Consider the following 18,597-nt stretch of genomic DNA (forward strand, 5'->3'; position numbering starts at 1 on the left):
GACCTCGATCACTATCTCCCAACTATTGCAAGTACACATCCGACGAGCAACACCTTCCAGCGATAGAGGCAATTCAAAAGAGGTGGCATTTTGGCCTCCAACCCAACAAAAGAAACAATAATTGCAGGACAATGAAGGCAGCTAGCGGTTTTCTACAGCCTGTGGCCAGCCGACTTCAGCAATTTGGACTTATCATGGTAGCCAAGCATAGCTCCCAATTCTGCTATGGCAGGACAAATATACCATTGTATAATAGCAAAATACTGCGGATGCTGGAAATCTGAAATAACAACAGAAAATGCTGGAAAAACTCAGCAGGCCAGGCAGTATCCGTGGAAAGAGAAACAGAGTTAACGTTTCAGGTCGAAGACCTTTCGTCGTTCTGATGAAAGGTCTTCGACCTGAAATGTTAACTCTGTTTCTCTCTCCATGAATGCTGCCTGGCCTGCTGAGTTTTTCCAGTGTTTTCTGATACCATTGTATAACATGGGTTTGGTCTGAGCCAGCCAGTATTTCGACAGCTAGTAACAAGTGATGGCTACTTGGGGTTAATTTTCACTTCCCTCATCTGGTGTTAATGGGGTGGTAACAGCCTCAGAAAGGGGTTGGGCTCCTACCTCCCCATCAACACCGGTAACGTGGCCAGCTCCATTTTGAAAGGGGCCTACTGCCAGGTGTCGTAAAGCACCCGCCTGTTTCAGGCGATCGGCCCCTTTTAATATAGGAAACCGGGGTCCTATGACGCAAGTGGCACTCAGATTGCCATTTTAGGTTGGAACTGGTTGGAGCCTGCGATGTGCGCCCTCTGACCAGTCCCATGAGCGATGGAAGAGCAGAGGCCCAGCAAAGGCAAGTGTTGAATTATTTTTGTGGGCTCCGGAACAGCAGGAGTGTTCCTCTGGGGCACACAAAAATAATTTGAGCCACTGCTGGTTTGAAAACCATTCCCACCACCCCCACCCCCCCCCCAACCCCCCTGGCCCAAACCCCCTCACCCCATCTGTAACTCACCTTGCCAACGGCTGCCCTGGCATGACCTTGAGGCCTCAATCTGAAGAACTGCGTCAGGATGCCTGCTTGGCACCCCGCAGACTGCCGGCCTAATTTAAGCAAGCCTGGGCCCTAAAAAAATTGTGGGATGGGGACCCCCCCCTTCGCCATTGGGAATGGGCGGCCGGTCTGTGCACTCCACAGACTAGCAATTTCAAAATAAATTCTGTTGTGGGCTATGCACAGCCAGAAAGTTGTGTTAAACATTGTGCCCGTCACTTGTGCATTTTCGGTCACTCAAAAGTCAAAACCGACCAAAAGGAAGGAAGTCAGAAAGAAGGCCCCAATTGAAGTGCTGATATCCTGTGGGGAGGCACAAATTAAAAATTGTGGCCTACCTGAAGATCTTCAGCCTGTCCCGAGGGCCCCTTTAGGACCTTCTAGTCAGCAGAGTTCAGGGGAAGGATGCAGCGCCAACTTTTTCCGGGCGCCTCTGTGAATAGGTGTCCAGAAAAATGGAGGTGGGATCTGTGAACGCCCCACTCCTACCTCATTTACATCACTCTGTCTGGCTTGTACCACCTGGAGATTTCATTAATTTGCCCCGACTGACTAATTGGGGTAAAATTTTACTGGCCACGAAAAACAGGAGATCAACAGCGTTGCACCATAACTGACGGTCCCCCACTTGGAATTGGTGGGTTTGACAACTCTGGGCTCCAGCACTTCCATTAGCGACTTCTTCATTACACAGAGAGACACGAGCATTCTCTCCTCCTTATTCAAAATAAGGAATCTCAGGCTAAGTTTCTCTACAATCCCCTGTCGGGAAGGGGCCTTAATATTTATATTTCTAGAGTACTCTGCTGTTATTATTCGGCCAAAATGATTTCAAATAGTTCCTTCAGGACTCGGCACGGTAGAGAGAGGAGTGTGGGGGGGGGGGGGGTGCGGAGAGAAAGACATCCTGTTACTTTTAACAAGTCTTAAAACTCTACATACAATCTACATATGGTCTATATACAGTCTAAATACCATCTCTGCATGGTCTATATACAGTTTACGCATGGTCTCCCTCCAGTCTCCATATAATGAAACAGCTCTCCGAGAGATCCTGCTGTTCAATGTGTTTTGATGTATTTGAAACCTACCTGCTTTACATGGGAGATCAGGGCAGATAATCTCAGGGTCTGAAAGAAAAAGCAAGACATGAAAAATGTTACACTTGTAGTAAGGATCTAAAAACAAATTTAAAAAAATAACATATCCTGAATTAAAGTCATTTGATGCCTGCTTCAGGCTCCCCCTGGCATGGTGTATGCACCATTTCCTAACTAGGAAACCCCACAGTGACGACCTGCTCCCAGGCCCCATGCTTTATGAATATGCCTTGGCAGAGAATTTGGGCTGATACCAAGATAGCTGGCCTTTTATATATATAAAAAACCCTTCTAGCTTTGCGCAATGTTTTGTAGTACAGCTTTAAGAGCAGATCCTGGCTATACAAAGTAGATACGAAGAAGGATGGTCTTATGACCCCCATCCTAGCTCATCCATTCCAGGACATATGTACAGGTAAAAGGCCAAGACGTATGTCGCAGGACACCGTGAAGGCTACCGAAACGGAGAGAAAGTGAGGTAAGTTAGGAAGCTTTGATCGGTGGCACCAAGCATAGGAGTTTTAAAAGCCTGCAGCATGTTGAAGGAAGGGAAGAGTGAGGGAGGTAAGGAGTTCCTCAGTTACCGGCTGATGTGAGAGGAGTTCAAGTTGGAGACTGTGAGGAGTGCTGGTATCAACCAAGACAAGAGAGGGGCGTTAGGGAGAAGCAAGCAGTGAGGGAGTTGTCATCTACCAGATGACCAGCCTTTTCTTACATCCTGTTGAGAAGAATTACATACAATTTACAGCACAGAAACAGGCCATTCGGCCCAACTAGTCTCTGCTGGTTTTTATGCTGCACACACGCGCCTCCTCCCACCCTACCAACATATCCTACTATTCTTTCTCCCTCATGTGTCTATCTTGCTTCCCCTTAGATGCATCTATGCGATTCGCCTCAACTACTCCTTGTGGTAGCGAGTTGCACATTCTAATGACTCTCTGGGTAAAGAATGAGGAAGAGCTGGTCTAGAATTTGCAGTAATGGTCTACTCATGGAGAAACTTGAACTTGATAGAGATACAAGAGTTGCTGAAGGGAAAAGGAGCATTTGGTACAAAGGAGGAAGTCAAGCTTCTTGAGGATAGCTTTGGGAATGGAGGCCATTTCCCGTTAGCTGGACCTACCGGGGCACAACAGCTCTTCCATCTGGTCAATGAACTCTTCAGCCACCAGGTCCGCAAAGAGGTTCATCTTCTGCACCCGCCCGTCCTGTTTGCAGGAGATCGACCTCAGCGTTTCGTCGTCCTGTTGCCTGGCAAACATGTCCCCGATGCCGATGGCATTCACAATTACATCGCCCTTGCACAGGGAAGTGAGCAGCGTGTCATCGTCCCGCGGGTCGTGCCGGCCGTCTGTAATCACCACGGCGAAGACCTTTGCCTTCTCGCGCTTGTTGGCCTTAATCAGCGTGTCATACGCAAATTTGAGGGCAGAGGGGGTCCACGTCCCGCCTGCTATCCACTCCAGCTTCTTAACGGCATCTTTGAAAGCTGAGAGCGAGTTGATTTTTGGATCATTCAGTGGCACGGTTTCAAATGTTCCCTCGTGACTGTACTGGACAACGCCAACACGGGCTCCTGCAATTCAACATTCTTCATGAGTTAAATGTAAAACAGACCTTTGGAAGTTCCACAGATCACTGGGGGCTAAACAGAGTAACAGATACCACACATGTAGAACTGGGGAGGTACAGGGTAAAAGGTATGAGGGGTATTCGTATTCTACCTGCAGGGGCTGATCAAACCCCGTTTAATACTCACATTCGGGGGGGGGGTGCACAGAAAGGAAGGCTAGGAGGCTAATAGCTCACAAATGAAGGAGATAGACAAGATGGTATGGCACACAAAAGGATTGTTTCAGACTGACCAATCATGGAAGGAGGGCAGACCGTGTAGGTTGACACCTGTAACTGGAGGGAGTGTGAGCTGGTGATGGGCTCCGAGTGTGAGCAAGTTGTAGGATGTGAAATCAACACGAGGTCGGACTGGAGTACGAGGGTCCACAATGGTTTCCGGCGCGAGCTCGGAGGAGGGTCAGAGTGTGTACATGAATGTGTTGCAGGCTGTTGTGTGTAGCGTGCCACTGTAGCATCTGAGTGCACACGCGACCAAGAACAAGTTGTAAGGTGCAATTGTTTGTTTGAGCATGTTTAAAGTGAGTGTCGGCTTATGATAGGCTGTTGTGGTGTGACTGTTGATAGGTTCTAGGCTGTGCTATGGCAGCATACCTGCTTGGTGCAGGGTGCAGAGAAAGGACAGTAATTCCAAAAATCACAAAACAAATTGTAAACATGAACTATGTCAAATAAATAAACTGAACTGCGCACAGTGTGCTTCTGAATCTGGGTCGCCATCTTGAATCTGAGAGTACTTGTGGCTACCAGTCTCAGATCCAGGGTTGCCAGGCAACTGTTACCCTAATAGGCCTAATCAGTTCAATAGTACATCATGTTGAATTTTAAAAGAAGAAAGTTCCAGCTGCATGTATTCAAGATACATAAATAAAAATAAAATGGTGACTATTTTTCAACAAGTCCACTTGCATCCAAATTATGGGGGGTGGGGACAAGGGGTTCCTTTAAAAGATTACAAACATTTGTATGGTCTAGTGAAGAAAGTTTCCCATAACCCTGAACAGGAAGTAGGGTTATATAGAGGGTGACCTTTCCCTGAATTGCTGACCTGTATTAGATTTAGGATCTTTGGCTAACGTGCCCAATCGGCTGACAGTGTTGATGACAAAATTCTTTTCCAGGGTAAAGTTGGTCAGCCCAATACTCTCTGAGCTGTCAATCACGAATACGATATCCAGTGGCCCACACCGCTTCTCACAGTCTGAAACATATTGGGGAAAAAGGAAAGGGAGAGGAATGGAAAATAAAAAGAGGGAGTTTAAATTGTGCTCAATGCTTTTTACTTTTAGACACCAAATGAGGAATTCTGCAGAGCATTTTGATAGACTTTGAGAATGTCAGATGATCCAAAATCCAGACTGATCCAAGGTCAATGAATCCACTCTATTGACCCTTTAACTAACGGACCAACTAGTGAAAAACAGGAACATAGGTACACAGCATTTGCTGGATGGTAAAAGACTAAGATCTATCTAGTTGGCCTTCTACCATCCTAGTAGTCGGAAGATACAATAATAATGGAGCTGCTAATCATAGCAATCAATCTCTATCAATAAGTCTACAACAGACCCAGACATGAGGTGAGGAAAACCCTTAGTGGTGGAGAGCTTTGGGAACCACAAGTCCAAAGTCATCTGTTCCTTCAAAGCTTGCTGCACTTGCACTATATCATGACTCTCCTCTTGGGAGGCAGGGAAGGCTAGAAGGGATCTCCTTGGGGTTGCATTGGCTGCAAGCGGACACACCTGATGGTGGGAGACTGGAAAAGAGTGGGCAATCTGTGACTGGCTTGGTAACCCAATACCTGTTTCCAAGGTTCTCGAGAGTGCTGTTGATGATTGACCACCTGGCGGGTTCATCCGTGGGATCCGGGAGGCTACATCCGCGGGATCCGGGAGGCTACATCTGCCATTGGCAGCTGGGATTCTTCCCAATTGGCTCCGGGAAAAGCTGCAAGCCAATGCTCCGACTGGATAAGCAGACGAGAAGCTAACCAGTACTCCATGCTAGTTAGGCACATGGTTCTAGGTGGTTACATTTAGTGGTGCCTCGGGATACCTAATTTGAGGATCCTAATCCTTGGCTGCCTGGTCTTAGGTTAGTGGGTGTGTGGTTCCAGGAAAAGAAAGTGCACTCCAAACCAGGCAAACCCTACGAGAAACTGCCGGGCACACTCCTCGCGATTTGCTGATATACGCTCCCATCGGGCAAGGCTCCCTGCTGGGAGTGGCTTTTGCAAAAATCGGGCCTTATACTGGCGGTCGGGTTTCAATTAAATGTATTTTGAGGCTTGAACCTTGCAACTGACAAAGCACCCAGCCGTAAACCAGTCCTTTATAAGTGACTTCAATCAGCATGTTGGTTACTAGTTGTCATGGCAACTGCACTGGCCATCAGATATTTTCACTTTGTAGTCAACAAGGCCTCTGGAGTTCCAATCGTGTATGGAGTGCTTTGACATAAATAAATGGACTCACCACAACATCCACACGTCTCCCTGACATAAGTCATCACATCGCAGTCCTAGGAAATGAAGAGAAGGTCAGGAAAAATAATAGAGGGAGACATCACCCTAACCCCGAGCCTTACTCAGAAACTCGACAAAGAACCGAGCCGAGGGAGCAAACTGTGAAAACTTGCAGAAGAGGAAGAATTTTTGCGCACATGATCTGGTTAAATGGAGACCGTGAAGATGATTTATTGACACCTGTTGTTGCTTTTCCCTGAAGGTGCTCACTCTAAGGTTGCCAACTCTGGTTGGCCGTATTCCTGGAGGCTTCATCACATGACCTCCCACCACGAACCACCGACCCCACACTCCCGCCATTGGTCCATCCTCCAGGTACAATGCCTTCCCACGGCCAATTGGAAAGGGACTTTTTGATATCCAATTGGATTAATCTTGGCTGTTATTGAAACAGCCTCCCCCCCCACCCATCTCCAATATATTGATAGCTAATAAATCAAAGTGTTCAAAGAAAATGAAAAAAAAACAATTTTGTTCAATGCCCCTATGATTTTTTTCCTGGGTTGCTCGCAGCAGTGTCCTGGAGATTAATCTTCAACTCCTGAAGGAGACTCTAGGACAATCCAGCGCCGCAGAGGCTCGCTCTTCCATCCTACCTCGCCTCACTACCATCGAGCGGCGGACAGTAGCAGGCAGCTCGCCGGCTCGATGGTAGTGAGGCCCAAGGCCCAAAATCGGGTGCGCTTCGAGCCTTCTCATTCAGTCACAGGTAAGATTACCAGCCCTCTCAGATTGTCCTGGAGTCTCCAGGAATTGAAGATCAATCTCATGGACACTGCTAAGAGCAAAACCCAGGAGAAAGATCACAGGGGCATTAAAAAAGTGTTTTTGTTTCCCATTTCCTTTGAACAATATTGTTTACTAGTTGTAAAAGTTTTGGAGTTGGGGAAAATGGCAGTTTGAGTGACAGTCAAGAATATGCGAAGAGTCTATTTGTTTTCCAATCGGCATGGGAAGGCGGGGCACAGCGAGGATGGGCGTGTTGGGTGAACAATGGCGGGAGGATGGGCGGGGGGGGGGGTTCATTGGAGGCAGGAGATCATGTGCTGAAACCTCCTGGAATACGTACGACCAGAGTTGGCGATCCTAGTGCAGGGATAGCTCCCTCGACCCTGCACACACGAAGCGCGCTCGACAGACGGTGCTTACCGTTAGGCCAGCATCTCCTTGAGGCCCGTGAGGACCCTGCAAAAGAACAAGAAGAAACACAATTAGTTCCAAATAAAGAGATAGATTACCGACCCGATAGATTGCTCCTCATTTTTCCGTTAATATGTACTCTCCTATTGCTGCAATCTGACTGGTCCAATTGACCTTGCAAAATGCCACCCCCATCCCCCCAAAATCTGATTTTAGCGATGACCTGGTGCTGTAAACCAAAGTTGCCCAATGGGGTTTGGTAGAAAACTTGATTACAGCTGTGGTAAATTCGGTGCTTAAGTGAGTCCATCCATTTTTGCTCACACTCGGGGAAGGGGTGTGACCGGCCATCTCCTTCATGGTGGATTTGGAGAGAGGACCTGAAGTGCAACCTTCTGGCCTGCGCCTGGCGTACTAAACAAGGGTTCCACTGTGCTTCGGTAACCAGCCTAGGGTTAGAGGTTGAGAATTTTCATATGTAGCTCCAGCCCCTTTATGACCATAATCCATAGGGATCCAGGCCTGAAGAATCCTAGGAGAACCACCTGGAGGTCTGTGTGAGATCCGGAGGAAGGGTTTCACTCTGGAATCGGGAAATCCCTGGAGCTAGTACACTGAGGCTTTGGCCAACTTACATGAAATGCCTCTGTGTATTCGGAGTCTGACAATGTTCACTCACAAACTTGTCACATCTTCCTCCTCCTACCCCGCACCTTTGGGGAAGTCTTATTCCCCATTATCCACTGGTAGTTGGGAATGTGGCCCAGATTTTTGAACCTGCACTTCCTGCGAACGCGATTACCCTGCTGGGAGTGAGGACCATGGAACTGACCCTCAGACATCTGCAGGCTAAGATCTTTGTTTTGATAGATGGGGGCGGGAGCAAAAGCATATTTCGTGTAACTATAGTTACGATTTCCATTTGCCGAATGTTTCACATTTGCACTGCAGATTGCAGCAACCATTTCCTGCAAACATTCAGGATACAGTGGTTACATTTTTCCAGGCTGTGGGTCAACAATTTGAGTCACGAAACAGGACCTCGAGAGAAGATCCCATACCTTCAACTCAAATGAGCAACAAGCTCTTCTGATGGATCAGCAAGCTTATCTGGGGAGTACGTGGAGCTTTATAGGCCAGCAAAGTGCCAGGCTTGATCCCTGGCCTGTGGTGAGGTAGCTGACCTCAGCTGGTGTGGTGGTAGGGGCATCAAATGAGGCCTTAGTTCTTCTGGGGTATCGTGAGCCTTTGGTATAGTGGTAGCATTCCCACCTCTGAGTCAGAAGGTGAAGGGTTCAAGTCCCACTCCAGACAGTCCCAGCAAGTGGAGACCAGAATATGGTCTCTAAATACTGGGTTGACATCCAGCAGGGTAGCCGAGTCCAGACGGAGAGACCACTGGCTCAGGGGCAGTGTTCTCTCGCCTCTTAGCTTTACCATGATCCCGGCCGGGAGTTAAAATCAAGCACTCACTGTCCAGGCTGACAACTGAACAAAGGTTGAGGTAGCCCAGGGCCTGATAATCTACATCCTAGGGTACTTAAGGAAGTGGCCCTAGAAATAGTAGATGCATTGCTGGTCATCTTCCAAAATTCTATAGACTCGGGCACAGTTCCCATGGATTGGAGGGTAGCTAATGTAACCCCACTATTCAAAAAAGGTGGTCGAGAGAAAATGGGGAATTATAGACTGGTAAGCCTGACATCGGTAATGGGGAAAATGCTAGAGTCCATTATAAAAGATGTAATAACAGAGCACTTGGAAAACAGTGACAGGATCGGACAAAGTCAACATGGATTTACAAAAGGTAAATTGTGCTTGACTAATCTACTGGAATTTTTTGAGGATGTAACTCGTAGAATAGATAAGGGAGAACAAGTGGATGTGGTGTATTTGGACTTTCAGAAGGCTTTCGATAAGGTCCCGCAAAAGAGATTAGTGTGTAAAGTTAAAGCACATGGGATTGGGGGTAAGGTACTGACTTGGATAGAGAACTGGTTGGCAGACAGGAAGCAAAGAGTTGGAATAAACGGGTCTTTTTCTGAGTGGCAGGCAGTGACTAGTGGGGTACCGCAGGGATCAGTGCTAGGACCCCAGCTATTCACAATATATGTTAATGATCTAGACGAGGGAACTAGATGTAATATCTCCAAGATTGCAGACGACACAAAGCTGGGTGGGTGTGTGTGCTGTGAGGAGGATGCCGAGAAACTCCAGTATGATTTGGATAGGTTGGGTGATTGGGCAGATGCATGGCAGATGCAGTATAATGTGGATAAATGTGAGGTTATCCACTTTGGTGACAAAAACAGGAAGGCAGATTATTATCTGAACGGCAATAGATTGGGAGAAGGGGAAGTGCAACGAGACCCGGATGTCCTTGTGCACCAGTCACTGAAGGTAAGCATGCAGGTGCAGCAGGCGGTTAAGAAGGCAAATGGTATGTTGGCCTTCATAGCGAGAAGATTCGAGTACAGGAGCAAGGATGTCCTGCTGCAGTTGTACAGGGCCTTGGTGAGACCACACCTTGAGTATTGTGTGCAGTTTTGGTCACCTTATCTGAGGAAGGATGTTCTTGCCATGGAGGGAGTGCAGCAAAGATTCACCAGACTGATACCTGGGATTGCAGGAATGACGTATGAGGAGAGATTGGGTCGATTGGGCTTATATTCGTTGGAGTTTAGAAGAATGCGAGGGGATCTCATTGAAACTTATAGGGGGAAAAATTCAGTATCGCCCCGTTTGGGGCGCAATTATCGGCCGGGCGCAAAAATTAGTGCCTGGCGCTAATTATCGCCTCCGACTGCAAACTTGGCTTTTATCACTCCTGGAGGTGATTGGAGCGCTAAATCAGGCGCTGCACAACTGTCTTAAGGTGCAAAGGCTGAGGAGCAAGGCGCTACCTCAGAGCGCTGGCGAAGCTCATGTGATGTCAGCCAGCAATGGAACACAGACACACTGGCGGCGACCAGTTCTTAAAGGGGAGGGTCGATCTTGCTCTCCATCCACACCCTGCTCATTGCAGCCTTGAATCTCGGCCTGGAGAGACCTGTACATCAAATCTGCTGGAAAGAACAATGGAGAGGCCCAGGGAAAGAGCTCAGAGTGCAGCCCCCACAGTCTCTTCTAAATCGATACAAGGGCAAATCAAAATGAACCTGCAAAGTGCTGCTCAGCAACCAATGCTCCTTCACGCAGCGTTGAATCTCTCCAGAAGACTCTCTCTCTCTCTCTCTCTGAATGCGTGGTGCAAAAATGTCACCAACAAAAAAATGCAGGAAGCGGCCGCCTTTAAATAGCTCTCCCCCAGTCCCTTACTGACTGCAAAACGCTCCCCTCTGTTGTGTATGTCCCTTTAAGGGAATAACTGGTCTTAGACTGCAGTGCCGGCAGTGACCACCCCTGTATAAAAGGCCCTAGCAGGCTTCTGTAGTTTCAGTTTCAAGCTGCGTCTTGTTCAGTAAAGTACCTGTTAAACTGTTCTCCCGAAGTCCGTGTATTATTGAGGCGCGGACTTTACAGTGGCGACGAGTAAGTTCGAACTCAACTGCAGTGTGGCATCATCTCACGGGGATCTCGCCTGAAAGGAAGGTCCTTGAAGGTCGTAGTCTGAGCAACGGACGTCGACCGAGGGCAACCGCCCGAAGAATCCATCGGTGTTTGGAGAATTGCGGGAGAGTCTGTGGTTGCAGCGAATCGTGCTGGTAGCAGGTAGCGCGCTGACCCTTCCGGACTGCGGCGGGCTCAAGCTCTATCGAGCGGCTCTACAAATCGAGCCGCGCAGCATCGCCGGGAAAAGAAAACAAGAGAGAGGGTGGAGCGCACAGGGCGCGGTCGGTGCTCGAGAACAGGACAGCGGAGAGAAACTAAACGGGGGGGAAGGAAAGTGAGATGCGCCAAAGCTGCGGGTCGCTGCCATTACCCTGTAGAATGCTAGGAGCAGCGTGGCAGTAAGGGGAAGAAGCAAAAGCGTGGGAGGCGCCATTTTATTCCATTGGGGAAGAAGCAAAAGCGCGGGAGGCGCCATTTTAAATCGCCCAAGATGCCGAAAAGTGGCAGTATCACTGCTTTCGACAACGAGGTAGAAGACTGGATCACGTATGTGGAAAGAATTGAAGTGTACTGCAAGGCAAATGAGGTGGCTGATGGAAAGAGGGCGTCGGTATTATTAAATCTGATGGGTGCGAGTACGTACGGCCTATTGCGGAATTTAATTACCCCAGCTAAACCAATGGAGAAACGTTTTGAGGAGATTGTTCATATCTTACAGGAACATCTAAGCCCTACGCCACTGCTGATAGCAGAAAGATTCAAGTTCCATAAAAGAAACCAGCACAAAGATGAGAGCAATGCTGACTATCTTACGGAACTACGCAAGTTATCGAAGCACTGCCAGTTTGGACCAGGACTGGCAGACACCTTATGGGATAAGTTTGTCTGCGGGCTCCAGAGTGAAGGAACCCAGAAACGACTACTTTCAAAAAAGGACCTGACGCTAGAACAGGCTTTCAGCGTGGCAGTATCCTATGAAGCAGCAGCATGGGGAGCTGCTGAAATACAACAGAAACCACAAGAATACAGCGCTAACGAAATGGCGTATGGAGCCGAAAAGTGCTATTGCTGCGGCAGAACAACCCATGAGCAGAAGGGCTGCTGGTTTAAAGACAAAATATGCAGGCAATGTGGGAAAATGGGACATTTAGCAAGAGTCTGCAGGTCGGGAAAGAAGACCAACACGACAAGAACTACTAAGGAACAGTACAGGAAAGTAAAGAAACTGACAGATAGTAGTTCAGAAGATCAGGAGAGTGATAAGGACTCTGGGAGCAGGCGACTAATTTGTTTGAAGTTACACAACGTGATCGTAAAAGATCACCAAACCATTTGGGTCACCCTCATGATAGCAGGGTCCCCAGTGAAGATGGAATTGGATACAGGATCAGCCCGAACTGTCATGAATCGACGAGACTATGAGTGGCTATTCTCACACATACCCTTAAAGGACATGTCCATTGTATTGAAGACATACACGGGGCAAGAGGTCTACCCCAGAGGAAAAATAAGGGTGCCAGTTGAATATAACGGAAAGGAAACACAGAAACAATACTTGTATATACTACGAGATGGAGGACCACCATTATTGGGACGTGAATGGATCCGAAGACTACAATTGGATTGGCATTCCATTCTGGCACTAACTGTGACTGACAAAAAAGATGATGACGTCGCACCTGGACGTCTGTCAAAAATTCTATCTGACGCGGAAGAGGTGTTCCAACAAGGACTTGGGCCACTAAAAGGAGTAAAGGCAACCATAAAGATTGAGGATAACGCAACCCCAAAATTTTTCAAGGCCAGACCGGTGCCATACGCGATACGCCCAGCTGTGGAAGCTGAACTGGAGAGTCTGGAGCATTCGGGGGTGCTGTCTAAGGTGGACTGGAGCGAGTGGGCCACACCCATCGTTCCTGTAATGAAGAAAGCATTGAGCAGCACGCCTGGGGAGCCAAGGAAGGTTCGCATCTGTGGGGACTTCAAGGTGACTGTGAACCCAGTCCTGCACACAGTACAGTATCCGCTTCCGCGGATAGAAGATATTTTCGCCTCACTATCTGGAGGGAAACGTTTTACAAAGATTGACCTGGCTCAAGCGTATCTACAAATGGAGGTGGAAGAAGCATCTAGGAAATACCTCACGATAAACACTCACAAAGGCCTTTACCAGTACAATCGACTGGTATTTGGGGTAGAATCGGCCCCGGCTATGTGGTAGAGGGCAATGTAACAAGTCCTGCAAGGGATCCCGGGGACCCAGTGTTATTTGGACGACATCCTGGTTACGGGCGAAAATGACAATGAACACCTTGCCAACCTGGAACAGGTGCTCACGAGATTGCAGGAATATGGGCTACGAGCCAACCGCCCCAAATGCGAGTTCTTCAGGAGACAAATCTCGTATTGTGGCCACATGATTGATGAGGAAGGGTTGCATAAGTCGCCGCACAAGATTGAGGCTGTAGTCAAGACTCCAGCACAAGAAAATGTGTCACAACTGGTCGTTCCTCGGGCTGGTGAACTACTACCATAAGTTCTTGCCGAATTTATCTACAATTCTGCACCTACTGAACGCCCTCCTTCAAACTGGTGTAACATGGAAATAGAGTGATGAGTGTAAGCGTGCCTTTCAGGAATGTAAATGCCAAATCACTTCAAAAGAAGTATTGGCCCACTACAACCCAACACTACCGATTCGGTTGGCATGTGATGCGTCACCTTACGGCATTGGAGCGGTGCTGTCACACAAATTCCGTGACGGTTCAGAGAGGCCAATAGCCTTTGCATCGCGCTCGCTAACCTCAGCCGAGCGTAGCTATGCCCAGATTGACAGGGAGGCCTTCAGCCTGGTGTGGGGGGTGAAGAAGTTCAATCACTATCTGCACGGGCAGAAATTTACCCTACTGACTGATCATCAACCCCTGGTCTCAATTTTTAACCCAAAGAAGGGCGTTCCGGTGATGACGGCGCAACGGCTGCAAAGATGGTCACTTTTTCTAGGGGCACATCAGTATGACATGGAGTACAAAGGTACGAAACAACATGGAAATGCTGATGGGCTGTCGCGCCTCCCGTTGCCTACGGCGGAAGAAGAACCTGCAGTGGACCCGGTGGAGATATTCCATGCGACCATAGTCGAATGTTTGCCTGTTACAAACGCAAGTATTGAGAAGGAAACCCGAAATGACCCGACACTCTCTCGGGTCTATGATTTGATGGTGAAGGGATGGCCAGCATGTGGCGACTCACTGTTGCCAGCATTCTCGCCAAGGAGGGAACAGCTGTCAGTGTGCCGGGGAACCTTGATGTGTGGATCCCGAGTGGTAATTCCACCCAAGTTGAGAGATAGAGTACTCAATGAGCTTCACGAAGGTCATCTGGGAGGGGTAAAAATGAAGAGCCTAGCCAGGGCGTTTGTGTGGTGGCCGGGAATCGATAAAGAAATCGAGGATATGACCAAGAGATGCACAGGATGCCAGAAGTTCCAAAACGCTCCACCACAGGCCCCGCTACATCCATGGGAGTGGCCCTCATCTCCATGGCAACGGGTACACATTGATTTCGCTGGTCCATTTATGGACTCTGTGGACGCCCATTCAAAATGGCCAGAGGTCATTAAAATGTCCTCCACCACCACGGAGAAAACTATTGCAGTCCTAAGGACCATCTTCGCCAGGAATGGGTTGCCAGAACAGATCTGGTCCGACAATGGCCCACAGTTTGTGTCTGAGGATTTCCGGAGGTTCCTGAAGAATAATGGGGTGAAACATTACACATCTGCCCCATATCATCCAGCCACAAATGGATTGGCTGAGAGGTTTGTTCAGACCTTTAAAAAGGCCATAAAGGCAATGTATAATGACGACATACCACTGCAACACAAGGTGGATAACTTCCTGTTTGCTTACCGGAATGCGACACATGCAGTAACCAACCAAACTCCAGCCGTACTGTTTTTCAACCAGAGACTAAGATGTCGCTTGGATTTGCTCAAACCAAACATAAGACGAGATGTTGAGGATAAGCAGTTCCAGCACATAAATGAGAAGCCAACCAGGAGCTTCAAGATCAGGCAACCAGCCTTGGCCCGCGACTACCGAACAGAAAAATGGCAGCCAGGCATGATATGCACACAGCAGGGACCACTAATGTACACAGTGGACGTTGGAGAGAGCATCGTGAGACGCCATGCTGACCAGATTCTAGAGTCACAGGAACAAGCCAAACCTGTACCACAAGCATGTGCACCTGGTAATGAGCCCGAAGTACAGATTGCGTCTACCTCAGAAGCAGGGGTATTGGAAGTTGACGAACCAACCAATGACAATGAGCCAGAAATGACTCCACCGCCAGAACAGGATACTCGAGAAAGGCGCTATCCAGTCCGGATCAGGAAGCCTCCTCAAAGACTGAACTTATAAATGACTATTCCAGTTGATGTATATATTACTGAGAAAATTGTAATTGTAATTAGTTATTATTTAGTTGTTAAATGAATGTTATGTACTGTTTATCTAAAAGGGGAGGAATTGTTGTGTATGTCCCTTTAAGGGAATAACTGGTCTTAGACTGCAGTACCGGCAGTGACCACCCCTGTATAAAAGGCCCTAGCAGGCTTCTGTAGTTTCAGTTTCAAGCTGCCTCTTGTTCAGTAAAGTACCTGTTAAACTGTTCTCCCGAAGTCCGTGTATTATTGAGGCGCGGACTTTACACCCTCAACCTGTCATTGCTAGCGGCAGGCGGTAAAGCAGGGGGTGCCACTCAATATCCAGTCTGGGGTGCTACCAGGGCGTTGCACACTCGACTGACGTCACGATCTGCCAGCGCAGGAGATTGCGGCGGTAGTATTTAGCGCTGCTGAAAAATGTCTGGTTAATTTCGTTAGCGGCGCAAACATCGCCATGCATGGGCGCTGGTAGCTTTGCGCCCCATTAGCACCCTCTTAAGGCGCTAGTGGAATGCGCAAACCAACTGAATTTTTCCCCCATAAAATTCTAACAGGACTAGACAGACTAGATGCAGGAAGGATGTTCCCGATGGCAGGGGAGTCCGGAACCAGGGGTCACAGTCTAAGGATAAGGGGAAAGCCATTTATGACAGAGATGAGGAGGAATTTCTTCATCCAGAGAGTGGTGAACCTGTGGAATTCTCTACCACAAAAGGCAGTTGAGGCCAATTCATTAAATATATTCAAGAAGGAGTTAGATATATTTCTTAAGGCTAAAGGGATCAAGGGGTATGGGGAGAAAGCAGGGACCGGGTACTGAATTTGGATGATCAGCCATGATCTCATTAAATGGCGGAGCAGGCTCGAGGGGCCGAATGGCCTACTCCTGCTCCTATCTTCTATGTTTCTATGTCCAGACATGCACAACCCAGCCCAAGGCAAAAGGAGAAGAGGCACAAACATTGGCAAGGGGAAGAGAACCATGTTCGGGAATGACCAGGCAATGACAACCAAAATGCCACACTGTTAATGCTGAACTGCAATGTGCCTGATCTGAAATGTCCCACCTTAGCTTGCGTTGCAGCCAGTTTGCTGCTTATAAAAATCAGTGACACAACACACGGTATTCTGCAAAATGTTGAGCAATGTTCCCTTTAAACTGTGCGGCTGCACAGCGCTCTCGACCTCCCACACAGCCGGCTCACCAGCTTTTCAATTGGGAAAACTGTGCACGCATGTTATTTTGAATGGGCTGCGCACCCAAAAAAAAAATTAACAGGAACATTGGTCTTGAGCACTTCCAACTTTCAGCCCCTAGTTAGGTGTCTGACAAGTCGCACTTACCTGCAGACCTGGGTCTCCTGAGGGCCCTCTGTTTCCTGGTTCACCTTCTGCTCCAGGATCACCCTGGCGACAAGCAAAGGAGCATCACAGTGACTTTTTTTACATTAAAAATATGTACATATGATTTATACTTGTAATTGCTTCAACATGGAAATATTGAACTATCAACGGAAAGGTACCTAACCGATGACTTGGCCAAGAACTGGTGACGTATTGCTACTGATTATTGGAAAAGTTGCTAAACATTGCAACTGACCAAGTGTCTGGAAGGAAGTTTGTTGAAACTCTAGTGATCAGTTGACTGGATTCTGAGAAACGAGATCAAGTAATAGGAAGAAAAAGGAGAATACTTACTTCTTCACCAGGGGGTCCCTTTCCACCCTGTTCTCCTTTGTGTCCCATTTCTCCTTTGGTACCCTGAAGAAAAAAAGGACAATCTTAATGTTGAACTGTTTGAACTTTGCTCTTTATTAAATGGCTACTCTTCATCCCATCTTCCAACACAAAAGGCTCCAAACAACCTTAGGGGTCTTATCCAAGCAAAACCATTCCAACAATCTGCTCATTATCACATTGCTGTGTGTGGGAGCTTGCTGCGTGCAAATTGGCTGCCGCGTTTCCTACATTACAACAGTGACTGCACTTCAGTTGCATAGACTTAATCTTCTATATGCAAAGGAATACAAGGAGTGATCTAATTGAGGTGTTTAAGAAGATTAAAGATAGAAACTATTTCCTCTGGTGGAGTAGTACTGAACAAGGGGGTATAACCTTAAAATTAGAGCCAGGCTGCTCAGGGGTGATGTCAGGAAGCACTTCTTCACACAAAGGGTAGTGGAAATCTGGAAAACTCTCCCCCAAAAAGCTGCTGAGGCTGGGGGTCAATTGAAAATTTCAAAACTGAGATACTTTTTTGTTAGATAAGGGTATTAAGGGATATAGAACTAAGGTGGGTAAATGGAGTTAAGATTCAGATCAGCCATGATCTGATTGAAAGGTGGAACAGGCTCGAGGGGCTGAATGGCCTCCTCCTGTTCCTATGTTCCTAACAAACTTGCAAAGTATTGAGTAAATATTGACTCATGTCACTGTCCACCCATAAACGCCTTTCAGGAGAGGGCTGAATGTTGTAGTTACAATACATTGCATATTTCCATTCTTCCCAGTGAAGTGACCCATTATGGGATGAACTGCTATCTAATTATTCTGCTGCTAACAGTCAGGCATTGCCTTGGAAACCTGAAAGGTGATGCTGTATTTAGGTTTGGCATCACTGATGTTGGTAATAAATCACTCAACAGCTGAATAAAGAAAAAACTTGTATTTGTATTGCAACTTTTCACGGGATCGAGACATCCCAAAGAGTTTCACAGCCAATTGATTACTTTTGACGTGTATCCGCTGGTATATAGGTAAATTCAGCAGATAAACTGCACACAGCAAGGTCCCACAAAAGCAATGAAATAAATAACCAGTTTTAGTGATGTTGGCTGAAAGATAAACGTTGGCCAGGATACTGGAAAAACTCCCCAACTCTTCTTTGAAATAGTGCTGTGGGATCTTTTACAGCCACCTGAACAGGCAGACGGGGCCTCAGTTTAACGTCTCATCTGAAAGACGGCACCTCCGACAGTGCAGCGCTCCCTCAGTACTGCACCGAAGTGTCAGCCTAGCTGAGGTGCTCAAGAACAATACTCAAAGAACAGCCAGAACTGTTCATAAATCAAAACTCTGATGAGGGCTCACCGACCTAAAACATTGACGCTGTTTCTCTCTCCACAGATGCTGCCCGACCTGCT

The 18,597-nt window shown here is 47.6% G+C and overlaps 1 protein-coding gene across 2 annotated transcripts in view; it reads right to left on the minus strand.

The window, feature by feature from the left end:
* The window catches only part of col6a2 (collagen, type VI, alpha 2), a 135,156-nt gene that overhangs the window by 15,676 nt on the left and 100,883 nt on the right, over positions 1 to 18,597 (minus strand). For both annotated transcript variants that reach the window (XM_085985443.1, XM_085985444.1), the window contains exons 22-28: positions 17,153 to 17,215; positions 16,799 to 16,861; positions 7,462 to 7,497; positions 6,263 to 6,308; positions 4,834 to 4,986; positions 3,277 to 3,729; positions 2,142 to 2,180 (exon numbers count right to left, since the gene is read on the minus strand). In XM_085985443.1, the coding sequence (XP_085841569.1) occupies positions 2,142 to 2,180; positions 3,277 to 3,729; positions 4,834 to 4,986; positions 6,263 to 6,308; positions 7,462 to 7,497; positions 16,799 to 16,861; positions 17,153 to 17,215 (853 nt within the window). The remainder of the gene's footprint in view (positions 1 to 2,141; positions 2,181 to 3,276; positions 3,730 to 4,833; positions 4,987 to 6,262; positions 6,309 to 7,461; positions 7,498 to 16,798; positions 16,862 to 17,152; positions 17,216 to 18,597) is intronic.

The sequence above is a fragment of the Somniosus microcephalus genome, chromosome 4 (genome assembly GCF_052327205.1).
Source record: "Somniosus microcephalus isolate GS21.2 chromosome 4, FLI_Smic_1.0, whole genome shotgun sequence".
NCBI classification, from domain to species: domain Eukaryota; kingdom Metazoa; phylum Chordata; class Chondrichthyes; order Squaliformes; family Somniosidae; genus Somniosus; species Somniosus microcephalus.